We start from the raw sequence: 23,903 nt of genomic DNA, 5'->3' as shown, positions 1-23,903 counted from the left end.
ACAGGGACAGGAAGGGGGAGGACTTACATTCAACTGAATCTGTGCAAAATCTCCAGCGCTGCTCTGCAGGATGTTGTACATTGAGGACACAGAAGGAAGTTCCCACTCACTGTCATTCAAAAATGCTTTTTGGTCATGTGTAATGTCTTCTCTGCTTCTCAGGAAGGCCAGGTCTACATCTTCCACTGAAAACAACAGAAACAGTTGACTTCCCATGGAGAGAGGCACCAATATTAAACCACTTTTCCAACTCGCAATTCAAATCCTTCCTTTTTACTCCTGTCCCTGCATGGACAGCCTTATGGAGATGGGGTTCAATATACCATTTTGAATTAGGGGTAGGGATGGGGGATAAAAACTTTCTGGTCATGAAAAAAAGCAGCTATGAACTGAGGGTTTGTACTCCATTGTCTATACAATGAGACTTCTATAACATTCTCAATGGCAGTAGAGGCCTAATATTGTATTTTCAAACCAACAGCAGCAAAGGGCAATATCTCTGGGCACAATACTGTACTTAGTCTGAATTACAGTGGGAGCCAAATAACTGCAAGAAGAGATTTAGATTTATAAAAAGTCAATTATGTGCAAGAATAAAATAGACCTGAGGGACAGCATAATATAATAATTTCACCTATGTGTGCCAACCCAGCACAAGTGTGTTTGCCCACTAGCAGGCTACACCTCTCATGGCTTACCTGTGTGCAGAATGCTATTGAAGGTTAGGCTGCAATTCTGGATATCGAATGGAAAAGCGTATGTCTCTAAACTGCATGCAGTGACTAGTTGGATGGGCTTAGAGTGCTTAATGGTCCCAGATGAGTTCACGTAAACATAGGGAAGATCAGGTGATCTTTCAATGTCCACACTATATGAAACACAAAAGATCTTTGTTACAGAAAGGGCTTTAGTCATTCCAATACACAAGCAGAACTGATTATGAGATGATAGTGACCGTAACACCCAAGACTAGCCTAGAAGTGCAAAGACAGAATCACACTTTACATGAGATAGCCACCCTGGCAAAGGTGGGTTCAGCAATGACAGCCTTATAAATCAACTCACTTGCTAATGTTAAAACACAGACACAGGACTTCCCTGGTGGTGCAGTTGTTAAGAATCCGTCTGCCAATGCAGGGCACACGGGTTCGAGCCCTGGTCCGGGAAGATCCCACATGCTGTGGAGCAACTAAGCCTGTGCGCCACAACTACTGAGCCTGCATGCCACAACTACAGAAGCCCGCATGCCTAGAGCCCGTGCTCTGCAACAAGAGAAGCCACTGCAATGAGAGAAGCTCATGCACCGCAACGAAGAGTAGCCCCCGCTCCCCTCAACTAGAGAAAGCCCACGCGCAACAACAAAGACCCAATGCAGCCAAAAATAAAAAATATAAATAAATAAGTAAATGTATAAAACAAACACACACACACACACACACACACACACAGACATAATCCATGAGTAACATCAAGCATTAGCAATCAAATCTGTATCTTAAATGACGTCAACTCATGGTACTTCTAACCTGAATATTCCCAACAGTATGCTCTTCTTCAAGTTGAGAAACAAAAAATAGTAACAATGACTTAAAGGAAGCAGCAACCAGCCTGAATATTCTAAGCAGTCTAAACCCCACAGAAACACACCCCAGCACACTTACAACTCATTTATGATGATATCAGGAGCCCAGACGGCACTTAGGGGTAAGGAGATCTCTCTAATCTCATCAAACATGCTGGAGTTCCAGGATAAAAACTCATCATCCCAAACCTGTAGCCAAAAAGGAAACATCACAAAGGGGCAATGTCAATCTCATCAAAGAACTGGAGAGGGATTCGGATGAATAACTCAACTGATCAGCCCATTGGTTCTATCTGTCAGGGAAGAAGACTTTCCATTCAACTCCTAAAGAGGGTTGCCCCAACCAGAAACCACAGCCATGTATCTTACTCAGATTCTAATAAATCAGGTCTGCTGCAGACATAAAGAACTAGAAACACAAGATAGTATCTAGTTCTTCGAATAATTACATCTTGCAACAGATCGAATTCAGGAGTCCAGCATGCATGGAAGAAAACATAATCTTTTACCTCACGGTACCATACACTTGTCTTTAATTTTTGATTCTGTGCATCCTGCAAAGCAAAAAGAACATCCACACCAAATCTTAGAGTGTCACTAAGTCAAAGCCCAATTCAACAGTATGACAATTCAGAGGAAGAAAATCAAATCCAATGAAATAATGCTCATTTTAGAAACATTAACTTGGCTCTTCAATATCTGAGTATTTTCAGTTCTTATTTGTTACATACACCTGTTGCTATGAGCTTTACTATATTATCTATGATAAAATGACACACTAACTGCACTTGACATCTTAAATGATTTGCTAATCTCTTTCCTACTCTAATTGTTACTCTGCCATTAATCAGACTAAAAGATGATATGTAGTCGTAGCCAATTTTGGACTAAAAAGATGAGACCACGCTTTTATTTGTAATCAAGATGTTATTCATAATCTTTCAATGAGTGTTATCACAACTGCCATTGGCAGCCATTCCTGTTGTTACCTTATGCTTGGATTTCTCTGCTTATAAAACAGACTGAATGAGCTTAATCCAAGTGAGGTATATTTTTGGTGATATAAATAGATGTGGCTTCCCACGTCTGTAATGAGTCAGTGATTAAAAAAAAAAGATCTCCCCAAACAAACAAAAAAACCCACTTTACTAATTTTTTTTCATATTGAATCTAGTAAAAACATGCTAAAATGATTGTGTTCTTAGGGATCAAAAGAAAAGGAATATCTCATACCATATACAAGCATTAACTCAAAATGGATCATAAACCAAAATGTAAGAGCTAAAACTATAAAACTCTTAGGACAAAACATAGGAGTAAACGTCATGACTTTGAATTAGGCAATAATTTCTTAGATATGACACCACAAGCACAAGCAGCAAAAGAAAAAGTAAATGGGGCTTCATCACAAGTTAAAACTCTTGTGTGTGAAAGGACATCATCAGGAAGTCAAATGACAACCCACAGTATGGGAGAAAATATTTGCAAATCATAGACCTAGTAAGGGGCTTGTATCCAGAATATATAAAGAACTCTTACAACTCAACGATAAAAAGATAAATAACCCAATTTAAAAATGAGCATCAAAGGACACAGCCAGGGCTTCCCTGGTGGTGCAGTGGTTGAGAGTCCGCCTGCCGATGCAGGGGACACGGGTTCGTGCCCCGGTCCGGGAAGATCCCACATGCCGTGGAGCGGCTGGGCCCATGAGCCATGGCCGCTGAGCCTGCGTGTCCGGAGCCTGTGCTCCACAATGGGAGAGGCCACAACAATGAGAGGCCCACATACCGCAAAAAAAAAAAAAAAGACACAGTCAACAGAGTGAGAAGGCAACTCATGGAATGGAAGAAAACATTTGTGGATCCTATATCTGATAAAGGGTTATTATCCTGAATATTAAAGAACTTCTACAACTCAAAACAAAACCAATATCCTTATTTAAGAGTGGACAAAAGACTTGGATGCACATTTGTCCAAAGTAGATATACAAATGGCCAATAAATACATGAAAATATGCTCAACATCACAGTTATGGACCAAACTGTGTTCTTCCAAAATTCATATGTGACTGTATTTGGAGATACGACTTTTAGGAGATAATTAAGGTTAAATGAGGTCAAAAGGGTGGGGCTATCATCCAATAGGATTGGTGACCTTAGAAAGAGAGGAAGAGAGAATGATCTCTCTTTCTCCTCCCTGTGAGGACACAGTGAGAAGGCAGCCATCTGCAAGCCAGGAGGAGAGCTCTTACTAGGAACCAAATTGGCTGGAACTTTGATCTTGAACTGCCCAGCCTCCAGAACTGTGAGAAATAAATTTCTGTTGTTTAAGCCACCCAGTCTATGGTATTTGTTATGGCAGTCGGAGCTGGCTGATGTAATCTCTAATCATTAGGGAAATATAAACCAAAACCACAATGAAATACCATTTCACTCTCATTAGGATGGCTACTATTTTTTTTTAAAGCAGAAAATAAGTGTTGGTGAGGATAATTGGAATTCTTGTGCACTATTGTTGGGAATGTAAAATGGTGCAGCTGCTATGGAAAACAGTATGGCAGTTCCTAAAAACTTAAAAATAGAATTACTACATGGTCCAAAAATTCCTCTCCTTGGCATTTACCCAAAAGAATTGAAAGCAGGGACTTGGACAGATATTTGTACATCCATGTTCATTATTCACAATAGCCAAGGGGTGGAAGCAACCCAAGTGTCCCTCAGTGGATGAATGGATGAACAAAATGTGGTATTATATATGCAATGTAATATTATTTAGTCTTTAAAAGGAAGGAAATTCTGACACATGCTACAACATGGATGAACCTTGAAGACACTATGCAAAGTCACAAATAAGCCAGTCACAAAAGGACAAATAGGGCTTCCCTGGTGGCGCAGTGGTTGAGAGTCCACCTGCTGATGCAGGGGACACGGGTTCGTGCCCCGGTCTGGGAAGATCCCACATGCCATGGAGTGGCTGGGCCTGTGAGCCATGGCCACTGGGCCTGTGCGTCCGGAGCCTGTGCTCCGCAACGGGAGAGGCCACAACAGTGAGAGGCCAGTGTACCGCCAAAAAAAAAAAAAAAGGACAAATATTTTATGATTCCACTATATATAGTCTAAGTACCTAGACTAGTCAAATTCATAGAGACAGAAAGTAGAATGATGGTTGCCAGGGGCTGGGGAATGGGAAATGGGGAGCTGGTGTTTAATGACTGCAGGGTTTCAGTTTTGGAAGATGAAGAGTTCTGGAGATGGACAGTGGTGATGTTTGTACAACAATGAGCATGTACTTAATGCCATTGAACTGTACACTTAAAAAAGGTTAAGATGGAAATTTTAAATTATGTGTAGTTTACCACAAGCAAAATTAATAATTTTAAAATAAGCAAAGGACTTGAATAGATATTTCTCCAAGGGAGATATATAAATGTGGCCATTTAACACTTGAAAAGATGCTCGACATCATTAGTTATTAGGGAAATGCAAATCAAAACCACAATGAGATACCACTTCACCCCACTAGGATGGATAAAATTAAAAAGACAGAAAATAAGTGTTGGGAAAATGTAGAAAAATTAGAGCTCCCCTACATTACTAGTGGGATTATAAAATGGTGCAGCCACTTTGCAAAACAGTATGGTAGTTCCTCAGAATGTTAAATATAGAGTTACCATAGGACCTAGCAACTGCACTCCTAAGTGAATAACCAAGACTCTTGAAAACAGAAGTACACACACACACACAGTGTGTACAGGAAAAAAAGCAAACTTGTACAGGACTGTTCATAGCAGCCAAAAAGTAGAAATAACCCAATGTCCATCAACTGATGAATGGATAAACAAAATGTGGTACATATCCATTCAATAGAATATTTTTCAGCACTAAAAAGTAGCAAGTTCATACATGCTGCAACATGGATGAAACTTGAAGACATTACGCTAAATGAAAGAATTCAATCACAAGAGGCCATTTATTGTATGATACCATTTATATGAAATGTCTGGAATAGGCAAATCTATAGAGATAAAAAGTAGATTAGTGGGACTTCCCTGGCAGTCCAGTGGTTAAGACTTCACTTTCCAATGCAGGGAGTGAAGGTCTGATCCCTGGTTGGGCAGCTAAGATCCCACATGCCTTGCAGCCAAAAATAAAAAAACTACAAAACATAGAACAGAAGCAATATTGTGACAAATTCAATGAAGACTTTTTAAAAAATGGTCCACATCTAAAGAAAACTTAAAAAGTAGATTAGTGTTTGCCTAGGGCCAGTGGGGGTGGGGTGCAGGATGCGGCTGCTAATGGTATGAAATCTTTGGAAGTGATGAAATGCTCTGAAATTAGATAGTGGTGATGGTTGCACAGCTCTGTGAATATACTGCAACCACTGAATTATACACTTTATTTGTTTTGTTTTTTGCGGTACGTGGGCCTCTCACTGTTGTGGCCTCTCCCGTTGTGGAGCACAGGCTCCGGACGCGCAGGCTCAGCGGCCATGGCTCATGGGCCCAGCCGCTCCGCAGCATGTGGGATCTTCCCGGACCGGGGCACGAACCCGTGTCCCCTGCATCGGCAGGCGGACTCTCAACAACTGCGCCACCAGGGAAGCCCTGAATTATACACTTTAAATGGATGAGTTTTGTGGTTGTGTTATATCTCAATAGAGCTGCCATTTAAAAAATGTATTAATAAAGAAAAAGAAAATCATTATTTTTTGGCCACGCCGTGTGGCCTGCGGGATTTTATTCCCCTGATTGGGGATCGAACCCGTGCCCCCAGTAGTGGAAGCATGGAAGCTTAAAAATTGGACTGCCAGGGTAGTCCCAGGAAACCATTTTTGAAGATGTTTCAGGGAATGTATAAGTAAGAAGGCTGGTACAAACTACTGATGAAACCATTCCTTTCCAATTGTATCCTTCAAAGAGAATAAGAGGCATGAAAAATCCAAGATGAAAACATGTGAAATAAAATGTGTAAAACACTTCCTTACTGATTTTGGTTCAAAGCTAAGGAGTCATTTAAATAACATTTGTATTTCTGTAATATTAAGTGTAATACCAATTTCAGTAAAATAATAGAATTGGGGAGTTATGGCATGAAAGCAATAACAGCTCCATTTTCCTCCCCAGAACAAAGTATATTAAATTAATTATCCAGTCAGTTATCCAATCACATCAAAAATATATAATCTTTGTGCATAGGGTCAAGACTATCACTCTCTTCAATCCAGGTTGGGTGGGGGGTAGGGAGGAGCCATTGATATTTACTTCTTGCGGGGGGTGCACCTGGAATTGTGTAGTGCTCAGACTATACAGGTGTACACAGGATGGCATCATTTGAAAGAGAAACAATACACTTTTTAAAGTTCCCCCTTTTTGCAATCAAAAAAGCAAGTTGCTATTGAATAAACATTTCTAGGTACCTTGAGAAAAAAGGGATTGTGCACAGATACAGAGGGACTCTACTTCAGTGGTTCAGCAAAGGTTAGCCTGAGTGAACTTGCTCTGCAGATTTCTATGAACTTCAAATAGATACTTGAGAAAGGCAGGTTTTAAAATGGTATACAGTTGTCCCTCAGTATGCATGCGGGATTGGCTCCAGAACCCCCTCAGATACCAAAATCTATAGATGCTCAAGACCCTTATGTATAAAATGGAGAAGTACTTGCATATAACCTACACACATCCTCCAGTATACTTTAAATCATCTCTAGATTACTCATAATACCCAATACAATGAAATGCTACATAAATAGTTGTTGAAGCATGGTAAATTCAAGTTTTGCTTTTTGGAACTTTCTGGAATTTTTAAAAATAAATTTATTTATTTTATTTATTTATTTTTGGCTGCCTTGGGTCTTTGTTGCTGCGTGCGGGCTTTCTCTAGTTGCAGAGAGCAGGGGCTACTCTTTGTTGTGGTGCCCAGGCTTCTCATTGCAGTGGCTTTTCTTGTTGCAGACCGCGGGCTCTAGGCATGTGGGCTTCAGTAACTGTGGCACATGGGCTCAATAGTTGCAGCACACGGGCTTAGTTGCTCTGCAGCATGTGGAATCTTCCCGGACCAGGGATCGAACCCTTGTCCCCTGCATTGGCTGGCGGATTCTTAACCACTGAGCCACCAGGGAAGTCTCTGGAATTTTTTTTAAAATATATTTTCGAGGCACAGTTGGTTCAATCTGCAAATACAAAACGGATATGGAGGACTGACTGTACAAAATGAAAACACTGAATTCACAAGTATTTCCCCAAGAAACAGCTTGGAGGAGGTACAGAGAGGACTCCCAGCCAAGATTGGCTCTGAGGGGCTCAGGGCAGTTAAAAAAAGACCTCTACTGAGAGCCCAAGATTGGGTGACACCACTTTCTTCCAAGTTTTACTGGCTGAGAGAGCCTGAAATAGATCATATCTCACCCACTAACACACAAAAGGCACAGTTCTAGGCTTAGCTGCAATCAAAGAGGGTCCCCCCTTAACAGGGGAAAAAGTACAAAATGTTGTTTCTATTACTGAGAAATATAGCTTTTAGCTACTCCTTCATAACAAATATACTTTTACATCTATGAAATGTCCCAACCAGTTTCTTTATCACTGTCATGTCAAGTTGTGAACATAACTCGTTGACTCAGTCATGTGGCTGGGGAGGAAGGTCTCTACGTATTAATGTTTCATTTTCACTGTCATTTTATCTAGTTGGTTCTTATTAACTGCCATGTTGATGCCTTCGCTTGTTTTTCTCTTCCTGCCAAGCTCTTTGTCATGTTACACGTAACAATAATGTTAAGAATTTTTTTCCTAATATCTTACGTGGGTGTCTGGGAGGATTTGTCATTCAGCCCTAAAGAACACAACGTCAAAAAGAAGTTTGAGGCTAAAACTGAAGTCTTTTTTTTTTTTGTCAAGGGAAACAAGTTTCTCAATGCCAGCTGGTGAACATAATTGGTTCTCTGGTGGCATTATTCACAGCTTTTCCCTCTGTGCATCTCTTTCTTTTATTTTTTTCTTTAGATGCCTTCCATCTTGCTTGTTAAAAGCAAAGGATATTTCAGAGAATTGGAATTCATTAGTCTTCCTAACAGAGGGAGTCTATTTAGATCTAAATTGGTGGTTAGCAAATATACAGATAATTCCCGCACATTCTTATTTATCTTTCCCAGTTCCAAAGACTATAGAAACAGATGCCTCAACGTCTGGCTGGGAGGCTCTAGTCAATGGACTGGAATACAAAGGAATCTTGGATTCAGAATTGACAAAACTCAATAGAAACAAATGGAAACTCTTCCCTGTTAGTAGATTATCTCTGTAATCAGGTTTCCCTAAGGTACACATAATACCCAGAAATTCTAAGACAAGACTGTAGTCTTTCATGTAAACAGAACAGGAGGCAAAACATAATGGAAGGGAGGTGCACTGATGAAAGCTGGGCTGAAAGCTCTTCACTCCAAACAAAAGTTGCCAGCGGTTCAGCTGCTGGTAGATGCATCCAACAAGTTATCTATTCACATTGGGAGTGTCCTTGTCTGAGCAGAATTTGTGAGCGATTTTCATCAAGTCCTTCAAACCAGCCCTGCCTCTGGAACAAACTTTAGGAACAGCCCACCTGAATGTAATAGAGACATTTGCAAAGTATATTAGACTGAGTCATTCATAAAGACAACCCTAGAATTGTACTCACATATCTTAATTAATTGGTTAGACAAATATCTACCCAGTAGCTTTGAAGTAAGATATACTATGCTGCATATTGTGGGAAATAGGACTATGAGTTAGAAAATCCTTCCCTCAAGTAGCCATTAGTGTATGTGACATTTTAACAATTAACTATGGGCATTAAGAAATATACATACTTCGTTGGATTCAAAAGAGGGAGACATTGCTGTCAGTTTGGAGAATTGAGGAAAATTTCTCTTAGGAGCTAGATTTGAGGACTATAATATTTGATAGATGGCAAATGAAGAGGAAAACACATTCAGTGGAGGAAATAGCAGAATTAACAGCATATAGGCAGGAAACAAAAAGTTCAGGTTCACTGTAGCATTGAGTACATGTAGAAGATAAAGTTAAGACAGTAGATAGGGATAAAATTAGAGGGATGGAATATAAGAATTTTCCATATTTCTGAAGGCAAGTTTTCCATATCCAATAAAATATGTCTAACATATTCTTGTAAAAAATTAGTATATTTCACAACAACGGAGAAAATCATATCTTTGAAAAAATAATGGTGTTCTCCTTACCCACCATAAGGGATATAATTTTATTTTCTTTTATTGGGGTAAGAAGAAAGAGTTAGATTAAAACTTTCAATTTGATGCAGTTGTTCCAAGGGAATTAGTAATATAAAGACTTTATTCCTTTTCTTTATCTCCAAATAAGCCTCTAAAGGAAAGCCTGAGCAATTCTACTTCACTTTCACCAATATGAAGTCAGAAAGTACAAGAATGAGGAGAGACCTAGAAATCTGTCTTCAGCTCTTAACTCAAGGCTGATTCTATCTCTTCCCTGGAGTTTCATATAACATAGTTCATATCATGTCTTTATTCAAATCAAGCTTTTCCCATTGGACAATGTCCGATAAACAATATAGATGTAATAACCCACTGACAACTAAATAGCAAGGACTAATATCTCTTAAGTAAGTGAAGATGCAGCCCCAGAAAATTGTCTCCAAAATTCTCGTTCAACATCCAAATAGAAAAGACATTTAAAGGAGTTTTCTACTGAAGGTTTGTGTAAGACTAGGTCTTTTGGAGAGTAAGGGTGGGTGTTTTCTGGCATTTAATTGAACAGTATTTTCTAGGATCTTAGATATAGTACTTTTACTAGTGTGAGTGGGAAAATAAAGCTGAGAAAAGTGAAATTGTGTGTTAAAAGGAGGATTTTTTGTGTTTCATTTAAATGTACCTACATATGGCCGCATAGCACAGGGAGATCATCTCCGTGCTTTGTGTCCACCTAGAGGGGTACGATAGGGAGGGTGGGAGGGAGATGCAAGAGGGAGGAGATATGGGGATGTATGTATATGTATAGCTGATTCACTTTGTTATACAGCAGAAACGAACGCACCATTGTAAAGCAATTATACTCCAATAAAGATGTTAAAAATAAATAAATAAATATACATGCTTATGAAGACATAATGAGTAGGGGTTTATCTAAGCTCGAGGAAAATTATGCTAAAATAACTTCATTAGATAAAAAATAATTTAAACCGTGTTATAACAGAAAATTTATACTTTCAGTTTTAAAGTATTTTTCATCAATTTCAATACCTGAGTCTCAGTCAAAAAATCAGAGTCTATGATTCATAGTGCAGCACTAAGATATTAACATAGAGAAGCACCTCCACTAAGATAAAGAGAAATTATTGAATTATTTTTTTAAGTACAGTAAGATAACATTGTATTGTAGGGCATATTATATATGTAAATGTAAGGGGAACAGGTAAATAGAATTTTACTGTTGTAAGATTTGTACATTTTATATGAAGCGTAATAATGTTAATTCTAAGTACATTGTATTAAGTTAATGATGGGTATGGAAATCCCTAAAATAACATCTAAAAACAATACACAGAGGGATTGCAAAAAAGCTAATTTTATTTTAGAGGAACTAAAATCAAATATTAAAAAATATTTAATTTATCCAAAATAAGGCAGGATAAGAAGAGCAGAAAACAGAAAACAGATGAGACAGCTAGAAAACACATAGCAAGATGGTATTGGTAAATGGACAAAACACTTCCATTAAAATGCATAGATTGACAGGTTAAAATAGCAATACCCTCGAATACTACTCAGCAACAAAGAAGAGTGAACTATTGATACACACAACAACTTGGATGAACCTGAAGGGAATCACACTGAATGAAAGAAGCCAACCTCAAAGGTAAGATACTACATGATTCCATTTATATAAAATTCTTGAGATAACAGAATTATAAAGATAGAGAAGGGATTTATTGGTTGCCAGGGGCTAAGGGTTAGAGGGGAGAAAGGATTGTGGCTGTAAAGGAACAGTACCAGGGAGCCCTGTGATGATGATTGTGTAGCTTGATGTGGTGGTAGTGGTGGTTACACAAAGCTACACATATGATAAAATTATAGAGAAACATACACACACATGCACTGGAGAAATTTGAATAAGCACCAAAGTCCATTTTCTAGTACTGATACTGTACTGTATTTATGCAAGATGTTAACATTGGGGGGCAATGGGGGAAGGGTGCACAGAACCTCCCTATAAATTTATTAGCAACTCCCTGTAAATTTATAGTTATTTCAAAATAAAAAGTTTAACAAAATGAAAGACCAAACTATATGCTCTGTCTAAGAGATTACTTTGAGTACCACAGAAATTGAAAATAAAAAGATGGCAAAATACATACCATGCAAAAAGTAAGCAAGAAAAAAACTTCAAGAAAAAGAATATTACCAGAGATAAAGAAGGGTATTTTATAATGGTAAAAGGTTCTGTTTGTTAAGAAGACATACAATCTTAAATGCATATGCATCTAATAACAGGGCAGAGAAATAGACAAACCACAATTATAATTGGGGATTGTTATACCCCTCTCTATGAAATTAATAGAACAACTGGACAATAAAATTGTTATAGGAGATTTTAACAATACTATAAACACATTTATTGAATTTACATTTATAAAAGAATGCACCCTTCTATTCAACATTGCACTAGAGGTTCGAGTCAGGGCGGTAGGTAATAAAAGGAAAGAAAAGCTATAAAGATTGGAAAGAAAGATATACAGCTTTCATTATTCGCAGACAACATGATCTTCTACAGAGAAAATTTGGAAGAATCTACAAAGAAGACTCAAAAATTAATGAGATGGCAGGGTCACAAGATCAAGGCCAATATATACAAATCAGTTATATTTTTGTATGCTAGCAAGTAACAGAGACCCAAAATAAAAATACATTTATATTATTAAAATTTTAATTCTTTCTTATCAAAAAATATCATTTATAATAGCATCAAAAATGTGAAATACTTAGGGATAAATTTAACCAGATATGTGCAGAACACTGAAAAACACTAAACATTATGCAAAGAAGTTAAAGAACTAAACAAATGGAGAGATACACTATTGTCATGGATTGGAAGCTTATTGTTAAGATGTTGATTCTCCTTAAATTGATCTATAGATTTAATGCAATCTCAGCAAAAATCTGATAGTCTTTAAAATAGAAATTGATGAATTTTCTTAAGTTTATATGGAAATGCAAAGTGCCTAGAAGAGTCAAAACAATTTTAAAACAGAGGAATATGTTTGGAAGACTCACACTATCTGATTTCAAGACTTCTGTAATGCACAGTAATTGACAGTGTATTGGTGTAAGGAGAAATATATTGATTAGTTGGACAGAATAGAATCCAAAAATAGACCAAAACTATATAAAGAACTTCTGTAACTCAATAATAAGGTAATAAACAACACTATTTTTTAAAAAGTAAAAGATTTGAGTGAATACTCTATTTTAAAAGATATACAGTTGACAAGTAAGCTCATGGAAAGATGTTCAACATCATTAGTTTTTAGTGAAATGAAAGTTTAAAACCACATCGAGATATCACAAATTTACTTTGTGGTGACAAATCTACTAGAATGGTTAAAATTTAAAGAGATTGACAATATCAAATGTTGGCAGTCATGTGGAGGAACTGAAACTCTCAGACATTGCAGGTGGAATGCAAAATAACACAGCCACTTTGGAAAACAGTTTAGCAGTTTCTTATAAAGTTAAACATAGACTTATACAACACAGCAATCCCACACCTAAGTATTTATCCAACAGAAGTGAAAACATATGCGAATGTTTATAGTGACTTTATTCATAATTGCTCCAAGTTGGAAACAACCCACATCACATGTCCAACTGGTAAATAAGTAAACAAATTGCAGTACATTTGTACAATAGAATACTACTACTGATATACGCAACAACACAACACTGATAGCTCTCAAAGGCATTATTCTAAGTGAAAGAAGCCAAAAACAAAGAATAAAATACAATATGATTCCATTTATATGACATTCTAGAAAGGCAAAACTATAGGGAGAAAAAAGAAAATCTGTGGTTGCCAGAGACTGGGGCTAGGGGGAGGGGACTGTCTTAAAACAGATGAGTTTCAGGGACTTCCCTGGTGGTACAGGAGTAAAGAATCCCCCTTACATTGCAGGAGATGCAGGTTTGGTCCCTGGTCAGGGAACTAAAACCCCACATGCCGCGGGGTAACTAAGACCATGCACCACAACTACAGAGCCCAGGCACCCTGGAGCCCACGCAGCACAACTAGAGAAGTGAAAACCCACATGCCACAACTAGAGAGAAGCCCACACACTGCAACAAAAGTTCCTGCATGCCTCTATGAAGATCCTGCATGCCACAACTAAGACCTGATGCAGCCAAAAATAAATAAAATAAATAATAAATAAATCTTTTTTTAAAAGATGAGTTTCAGTCTATATAATTTATACCTCAAATTGTAAAATGCATCAAAATTTCATAGGATGCAGTTAAATTAGTGCTTGGGGGAAAACTTATAACTTTAAATGCTAAAATTATAAAAGAAAAAAGGTTTAAAATCAATGATATAACTTTCCACTTTAGGAAACAAGATAAAGAAGAACAAATTAAGTACACAGTAAGTAGAAGAAAGGAAATAAAGATAAGAGTGGATATCAGTGAAATAGAAAACAATAATGAAAATTCAAAACCAATATTTGGTTCTTTAAAGAAATAAATTGATAAACATTTGGCAATATTGGTCAAGGGAAAATAAGAGAAAACACAAATTACCAATATGAGGAATGAAAGAGGCAGTATCACTGGAGATCCTTTGGACATTAAAAGAATTAAAAGAGAATATTATGAACAAATAAATTTGCAACTTTGATGAAATAGACAAATTCCTCGAAAAATACAAATTACCAAAATGGACACAAGAAGAAATAGAAAATTTGAATATTCCTATATATATTAATGAAATTGAATTTATATTTAAATACCTTCCCACAAAGAAAACTCCAGTCCCAGATAGTTTTACTGGTGAATTTTATCAAACATTAGGGAAGGAAATTATCCATGTTACACAATTCCTTCAGGAAACTGAGGAGGGAACACTTTTCAACTAGTTTTATAAGGCCAGCATAACCCTGACACCAAAACCAGACAAATACCTTACAAGAAATAAAACTATAGCCCAATACTCCTCATTAACATAGATGCAACCTACAATAAGTAGGAATTCAAATCCAGAAATATATAAAAAGGATAATATATCAAGATCAAGTAGAGTTTACTCTAGGAATGCAGGGGTGGTTTAACATTTGAAAATCAATCAAAAATAATTTACCATATTAACTGCATGAAACAGAAAAATCATATGATCATTCAAATTGAGAAAAACTTTGATGTAATTTAGTATCATTCATGATTTTTAAAATATCTCTCAGCACATAGAAAATAGGAGGGGACTTTTTCAATCTGATAAAGATCATCTATGAAAAATCTATAGCTAACATCACACTTAATGGTGAAAGATTTTTCTGTAAGAATGGAAACAAATAAAAATGTCTGCTCTCACCACTTCCATTAACACTGTAGTAGAGGTCTTAGGCAATGCAATAAGACAAGAAGAATAAAGGGCACACAGATTAAAAAAGAAAGAAGTAAAACTATTTGCAGATGAAATGATTGTATATGTAGAAAATATTAATCTGAAAAACTACTAGAATTAGTAAGTGAATCTTGCAAGGTTACAGGACACAAAGTCAACATACAAAATGAATCTTATTTCTTTATAATGACAACAAATAACTGGAACATTTAAATTTTTAAGTAATATTTATAGCCACATCAAAAATACTTTGGGATAACTTTAACAGAAATACATATAAAACTTCTACATTTAAAATTATAAAACACTGCTGAAGACCCAAATAAATGGAGAGACATACCATATTCAAAGACTGGAAAACTCACTATTGGTAAATGTCAATTCTCCCTTAAATTTCTCTGTGGGTCCTACAGCATGCCAAGCAAACTCCCAGCAGTTTTTTTTTTTTAATGAAGTGTGACAAAATGAATATAAAATTTATGTAGAAGTACAAAGGTTCTAAAAAGCCAAACTATCTTAAAAATGAAGAACAAAGTTCAAGGACTTACACTATCTGATTTCAAGATAACAGATAGTCTGACACTTATAAGTTAACTTCCTTTTCAGCCAAGACATCAAAGCAATTCAACGGGGAAAGGAAAGACTTTTGAAAAAATGGTGTTGGAAAAAATCCTTTCTAAATGCAAAAACAAAAACAAAACAAAACAAAACACAAAACAACAGCAAAAAACTTTGAACTATGCCTCACACCATTACAAAAATTAATTCTCAAGATCACAGAACTAAATCTAAGGAACTAAAAACTATAAATCTTCTGAAAGAAAATATAGGAAAATATTTTGGTAAACTTGTAGTAGCAAAGATTTCTTAGACAGTACCCAGAAAACACTAACCATAAATAAAGAACTGGTAAAAAAATGGACTTCATTAAATTTAAAAATTTCTGTCCATCATAAGACCCATTAGGAAAATGAGTAAGCAAGCCACAGACTGAGAATAAACATTTACAATACATAGATGACAAAGGACTTGTGTCCAGAATATATAAGCAATCCCTATAAATCTATAATAAAAATACAACCAACACAATAAAAAATAGGAAAAGATTTAAACGGGTACTTCACAAAGAAAGATATATAAGTGGCCAATAAACACATAAAAAAAAAGAGTCCCTAATTATTAGCCATGGGAAGTATAAAGAAAAACCATAATGAAATATCCCTACACACTTACCAGAATGGCTAAAATTAAAAAGACTGATAACACCTAATGTTGGTGAAGATGTGGGGAAATGGGAACTCTCATAGCTGATAGGCGGGAGTATACAATGTACAACCACTTTGTAAATCAGTCTGGCAGTTTCTCATTAAATGTACATCTATCCTATGAGAAGTGGCAGTTATTCCACTTCTAGGTTTTACTGAAGAGAAATAAAAACATATATACACCAAAATACTTGTACAGAAATGTTCACAGCAGCTTTATTCATAGTACACTAAAACTGGAAACAACCCATATGCCTATCAACAGGAGAATGGATAAACAAGTCATGGTATAGCCATAACCAAATACTACTTATCAATAAAAAAGAAAAACTACTGATATGCACAACAACATGAATGGAGTTCAAAAGCATTATGCTGAGTGAAAAATCCAGGCACAGTAGGGTACATACAGTAAAAGTTCATTCTTATGAAGTTCTAGAACTGGCAAAAATAATCTATGATGAAAGAAATCAGAACAGTGGTTGTCCTTGTGGATGGAGGGGATGATGATTGACTGGGAAGGAAATGGGGGATCTTTCTGGGGTGATGGAAATGTTTGACGTATTGATAGGGATATGGATTATGTGGGTGCATGCAATTATCAAAACTCATACTGTGCATTTCAATATCTGTATATTATACCTCAATTGGAAAAAAAGTTTTGAGAAGTAAATTGAAAAACAATTATTAAACTACTTTAACAAACAAGCTCAGTAAAGTCTGCTTTTAAAAGAAATCAAAAGAAATTTGGGATCTATTGATATGGAAGACTTTGTAATTAAGAAAAAGGAGAAAGAAGAAGCAGAGATAATTATATGGGCCATCACTGAGGGTTTCCTAAGACCTCTGCTAACTGCTTTACATGCACTTTCTCATTTAATACCCACAACAACCCATTTTTCAGACATAGTAGGAAAGATGCGCTTTAATAAACAAATCTTCCCACTACCCTTAGCAAATATCTTAGGTATAAATTCCTGTAAAAACTCAGGATAGCAAGGCACTTTTTTCCCTCTTTTAAAATTTCAGGCAGTAAGTTGTAGAAGTTGTTTCATAAACCTACTACTATCACTAAGAAATGTGAACCATAGAAAATAGTACCTATTGCCATTTTTGGTTTCAGCAATGCTCATAAAATATGTTCTGTGACCTATGACCACAATTCTTAAAACATCTTATTTCTGTGAAATTCCTATTTCTAGACTATCTGCCCTTACAATGTAAGTTGGGGGCTAGAAAGCATGATTTGCCTAATAAATATTTACCCCAGGCTCACTGCTGAGTCTAGCACAACTTCTCTATCAGCTCAACGAGAGTTTCAAGAATAAAACTTCTCCTAGACCCCTGCATAAACAGCAGGTAGTTTTACAAAAGAATGATGGGACTAGGAGATGGTAAGATGGTCCTTACCACATCCAACACGGCGTGGACAAACACATCCAGGTATACTGTGGTGGCCTGGGTCCAGTTGTGAACTGGCCTCACTTCCTTGCGATATTTCTGTAATAGCTGCTTGGTGAGATGATGCAGAGCAGAACTCCTGGGATGAGGGGTATCTATGGTCAGGATTCCTGAAAAAGAAAACTATCATCGTTTTCATCATTTATGAAAATAAAAGGAATTTAGCATCTTTAGGACACTTCAGACTGCTCAGGACTCAGTGGCTCCTAGCAGGATATGGTTTTCAGCTCATCCGAACTGCTTAAGTTCACAGCCAACTAGCGGGCTTATTGGCAGACACTTATTTAAAGTAAGCTGATGACATAGAAAATAAACTTATGGTTACCAAACTGGAAAGAGGGGGAAGGGATAAATTAGAAATTTGGGATTAACAGATACACACTACTGTATATAAAATAAACAACAAGGACCTACTGCATAGCACAGGGAACTATATTCAATATCTTATAATAACCTACAATGAAAAAGAATCTGAAAAAGAATACATGTGTGTGTGTGTGTGTCTATAACTGAATCACTTTGCTGTACACCTGAAACATTGTAAATGAACTATACTTCAATTAAAAAGCAAAAAAAAAAGAAAAAGAAAAAGAAAAAAAGCAAAGTAAGCTGATGGTCTAAGTGCCCAATGGAGAAATCTCATTGTAAAGATAAATAAATCAACCCCATCTCTGAGGATGCAAACTTTCACCTACAGTTCCATTTTTACAACAATCTTGCATATTGGAGACAACATCCTTTCTTTTTTCCTGTATCACCCCCTCCCGGTACATAGGAGAAAGCTTCCTATGCACTTAGCCAACATTTAACTTCCTCTTTGGATTTTTCTTTTGATTTTCCACTCGTAATTCAAAATCACATAGAAAGCCCAAGCAGAAACATGGACAAAACAGTTGAACACAAAGATTTGTGTGGATTTCTGAATAATGGGATTAGTGAGATTCCAATTCATATTTTTCTCCTCAAAAATATATCTGTTCTCTCACTCTGCCTTAAAATGCACTTGTCAGAAAATGAGATCTTCATTTTGGGAATATTCTCTGTGGTTCCAGGGAACAACCATTTCCTACGACCCAGGAATCTTGATTTGTAGAGGAGCCGTGATTGGTGTTGAGGCCAGGAAGGCCAGGGGAAAGCAAGCAAGAGAAATGAGCACCAGCAATTGGAAGTGACGAATCTGTGAGGGCTTTCTCAGAATTGCAAAAAGATATTTTGTTCGCCAGCTTTGCCGGCCCCTGGGGGATTCAAAGCTTTGCTAAGTCATTGGACTGAAGCAAATTGCACACCTCCCGCCAACAGCGCCTGAGTGAAATCTATCTGTAGTGTCCTGCACGTGAAGTCACCTCGGCTCTCAGCGGTGTTGATGGTTATTTTGATGAGCTGCTGAAGGTACGCGGGATCCAGCAGGAAACTGTAAATGAGATATCCTCTCCCGACGCGACAATCCTGTTTACACCCATCTCTTTATGAATGATGCTGTGTCACTTGCTGCCGCAGGCAGCAATTTCTGTATTTATCGATGTCAGTGTGACCAAGATGCTAACAATGGTGCTGGAGATGCAATTCCAGGCTCACTGTGGGCAGTGGAATATTCACCTTCATTACCATCTGAGCTGGGAATCTAATTCGCATGTTAACTCCCTAACTATTCACCCGACAAGACGCCAGAAGTGGCAACAGCTATTCTGGCATGGGGGACTAAGGTGGGTGGCTCGCATCAGGCATCATCTTTAGTTTTTGTGAACTGAGGGCTTCAAAACATGTGCTGTGAATCTCTCTACCTGAGACTGTTTCTTGCTGGCGGACGCTGTGGGGAGAGATTTCTGGAGCCCAAAGCAAAGCTGGTCTGGTGCTTTTCCTGAGAACTTCGCTTCGGGCAAGTTCACTCTTACCTCCCTTGGAAGCTCCCAATTCAAGTCCCAGTTGCGGAACCATTGAAATGTGCCTGTTTGAATACAGGAAACCACTTGAGACAGAGTTAAGACATAATTCTGAGAAGTGAATATGTGTTCCCTATACCCTCTGTTCATGGAGATTCAAATTCCCCTCTGATACCTTTTCTAGGAAACAATCCATAGGTCCCCTATGGATAAACACATACTTTCTAGAATGTGTCAAAGTCTTTGGGTAAAAAGAGAATGTTCTGGAAGCTCGAAATAGGAACAAAAGCGAAGCAGGCAATGATTGGAGAAAAATCAGAAGCGAATGGAAGTATGCTTAAATAAACTACAGAGGGAAAGAGTTCTTTGTTTAAAATAGGAAGAAATAATAAATTACATTTCTACTATGAGTGCAAATTTGCCTGAGGAGAAAGATCAATTAGAGGAGAGAGATTAAGGATTTAAGTGACCATTAATTAACAGTAAATTATGCCCCTTGAAAGCTAATGTGACATTCACACAAGCACTAAATGACTCACAGTTCGGTGATGTTTCAACAGACACTGATGGAAACTGTCAACAGACCCAGGAAAGAGTCCTCACTAGCTCTGCCTCCTTGAATGCTAATAATCAGCTTCAAATAATTCACCTATGAAATTTCTGGAAAGTAGAATGTGTGAGGCACTGAGCTGTGAAGCACTTTTGGTGAAGAGAGATTTAGAAAAGATAAGAATACAATAGAATTATTCCATTGTTTTCCTTATTTCAACGAGTTACACACACGCCTATCTTAGAATGTTCTGGGCACCTTGATGAAAAGAGCTCTTTTTGCTTTAGTAAGTATACCACCTTTAGGATTATAAGAGAATGATACTGAGACAGGCTGGGACCTGGGACCTAGGACCCTTTGTTGCAAAGCTTACACCTGGACAAACGTCTCCTTAAGGAGCAAAATACAAAGAAATTAAAGGGACTAAAAATAACTGCGTGCATGTGCAGTTAGGGCAAATTATGGACAACAAGATACAAAAAGACCAAAAAAACCCAACTGCCACTTCTGAAGAGCAGGGAGCAAAAGCAGGGTACTGCACATGCCCCTGCACACAGCACCACCAAGGGGGTGGGCAGACCACCTAAGCCTCCCCTCTGGCTGGACCCCTGGACACACCCCTACCCTCACCCCATGTAAGGAACCAGCTCGTCCCACCTCAAGGAGCAAGCAGGGGAACCTGTTACTTGTTTTTGCCCCTCCCTGCTATAGTAGGGGTCCCAATAGAGCCTTGCCTGAACTTCTTGTCTGGCCTCTTATCAATTTCTATTGATTAAGGAAGGCCAAGAAACCTGGTTGGTAGCAATACATATATCTGAGATGTTACAAGGAAACAGAGGTTTGGGGGCATGGTACTACTGAATACCTAATACTGATTAAATAATTTGCTGTGTGCCAGGCACTGGGCTAAGAGTCCTTTACATGAATTATCTCATTTAACTTCTACAAGAATAGGTACTCTACAGCCCCGTGAAGGGTCACTTACAGGTGAGGGACTCTAGGCCTAGTGAGGTTAGGACCACTGAAGATCACACAGCTTGTAAGTGAGGAGGCCGGAATTTAAACAAGACTGATCTGGATGCAAAGGTCAAGCTCTTACTCTGGCACTACCCTGAACTGGTTCCCTGAGAATACTAGGAACAGCAGTGAGTAACCCTTCAAAAGGAAGAGTTGTGGGCTTCCCTGGTGGTGCAGTGGTTGAGAGTCCGCCTGCCGATGCAGGGGATACGGGTTCATGCCCCGGTCCGGGAAGATCCCACATGCCGCGGAGCGGCTGGGCCCGTGAGCCATGGCCACTGAGCCTGCACGTCCAGAGCCTGTGTTCCACAACGGGAGAGGCCACAACAGTGAGAGACCTGCGTACCGAAAAAAAAGGGAAGAGTTGCATGTTGTACATTTTTGGACAGAAACAGCTCATTGTTATTTTCTGTGCTTGTGGGTTTTTAAAAAAATATTTATTTATTTGGCTGTGCTGGGGCTTAGCTGCGGCGCTCGGGACCTTTTAGTTGCATCATGTGAACCCTTAGTTGCTGCCTGTGGGATTTGTTCCCTGACCAGGGACCGAACCTGGGTCCCCTGCATTGGCAGCACGGAGTCTTAGCCACTGGACCGCCATTTGTGTGTTTTCAGGTCAGTGATGTCTTACATTTGCATTGCACCTTACAATTTCATAATGCTATCTTATTCGGTCTTCATGAATACACAAAATAAACAGTTAACTTACAGGGAAACAGAGTCTCTAAGAGGTTAATTGACTTGCCCGGGGTCACATGGCTGGTGAGTAGAGTGGCAGGAACTAGATGCTTCTAATCCAGGCCTCCTACCTTACAACACTGTCTCCTGGGTGCAGCGGTGAATTGGTGGTTGGTTCAGGGCTTTAATGTTTACAAATCATCTTGATATTAAACCAGTAAAAATTCCAAAGCATGAATTTTTCTGCAACAAATGTTCTCAGTATGATTTATGGTCAAGCACTGATTACGGGACACTATTAAAACACTTTCTCTGCCACAGTTAGAGCAAAAATCAAGCATAATGCAAAACATTAGAAAGAGAAATCATTAAGAAGAATTTCTTCTGTTTTCAAACCTTCATTTTTCTATTTTATCTTACTTAGTTTAATGTTCACAATTATTTTCTGCTAAGAAACCCATTTGACATTTAATGAAATTCCCTCTGTTTTCATTTTTATAATTAAGATATGCTTTTATCCTTTAAGTTCAACACCCAGCATTTTTATACTTTAATGATAAGTGGCTATTTTTCTTCTCTACCCAATAAAAAAATCATTGCCAGCTGCTTGGCTACCAAATTCCTTCCTCGTCTCCATAATTGACTCATTCCACTTTCAGTTATATTTTAAGACATGGAAATTCAGATACGAGCTCTAGAAGAACCCTCAAGAAAATGGGGTGTTGGGAAACACCAGCATAAACATAAATTTTTGATTTGTGTATACTTTCTAAGAACCAATTGTATCCTATTCAAATGGCTCAATTTAGTAGAGTTAATACTGGCACTATGGAATTTTAGTTTCAGAAATTTAGGGAAAGAAAACATATATATATATATATATATATATATATATATACACACACACACACATATTAGTTTCTAAAGTATTTTTAAGGGGAATTGTAGACTCAAAACATGCAAGTTTATAGAGCTCGTCTTTAGAGAAACACTCATCACCTACACAGACTTTGTACAGCTGGATGTAAAGCCCCTAATACCAAAATGACATCCAGGTTTCTGTAGCTATGATGGATCCAAGGGACTCTCTCCCTGGGCTACTAAAAGCCAAGACTACTTTGGATAATAAAAATATACTATTGAGACATAAAAGTAAATCTGAAAGAGAATACCCCAAACTCTCAATGTCAATTGTTGTAAAGAAAGCTTGATTTCTAAGGAAGCAGAAATTTATCAGACAATTATAACATTTCAGAGCATATTTTCAGCCATGTGTAAAGCCCCACTGTGTGACCCTATGTGTATATACATCTATAATTGTAGGAGCAAAGTTGTAACAAATTGTTGGTCTCCATGTAGCTTCACAGGACTGACATTTTACAGATGGTAAATAAAAACAAACACTTGTGATGAGTTATACAGCACAACGTAGAAAACCATGTCTCTAGCTTCTAGGCGTTAATATTCAAAGCCTAGTAATATCATTAAAGGATTCACCTGAGGCGGCCACCAGGACCAAGGGCCACAGAGGGGCCATTGAACTTGCCAGTGTTCCCCAGGCACTTCCAGAAGATGAGAAACACAAACTTGCCTATTGGATGGAATGCCATTCAATCTTTCCTAAAAGACCTCCTTTCCATTCCGTTCTTCTCTGTTTGCCAGTTTATGCTGTCCTTGCTGGTGCTATTTTGTAAACACTAAATGGGACCAAAGGCAGTACCAGCACCACACAAATGTTTTGGAATTGATGCCATTGCAATACCTCTTAACTTCTCCATTTGGTTCTGCCCCAGGATCAGATCTTGGCCAACATTTCAATTTCCCTGACAGGAGATAGCTA

General features: G+C 37.8%; 1 protein-coding gene across 1 annotated transcript in view; it reads right to left on the bottom strand.

Annotated features, from left to right (window-relative positions):
- Window positions 1–23,600, bottom strand: part of HTR3B (5-hydroxytryptamine receptor 3B) — a gene marked incomplete at both ends in the record, with an annotated part of 40,964 nt that extends 17,364 nt beyond the window's left edge. Inside the window, 6 exon segments of the mRNA XM_082627433.1 lie at window positions 28–185; window positions 699–868; window positions 1,662–1,771; window positions 2,092–2,136; window positions 17,891–18,051; window positions 23,561–23,600. Of these exon segments, the coding sequence (XP_082483559.1) occupies window positions 28–185; window positions 699–868; window positions 1,662–1,771; window positions 2,092–2,136; window positions 17,891–18,051; window positions 23,561–23,600 (684 nt within the window).
- Window positions 23,601–23,903: the final 303 nt, after the last annotated feature.

The sequence above is a fragment of the Mesoplodon mirus genome, assembly GCF_964341445.2.
Source record: "Mesoplodon mirus genome assembly, chromosome: 7".
Lineage (NCBI taxonomy): Eukaryota > Metazoa > Chordata > Mammalia > Artiodactyla > Ziphiidae > Mesoplodon > Mesoplodon mirus.
Note: the sequence above shows the minus strand (reverse complement) of the source record. Positions and strands in the feature narration are given on the sequence as shown.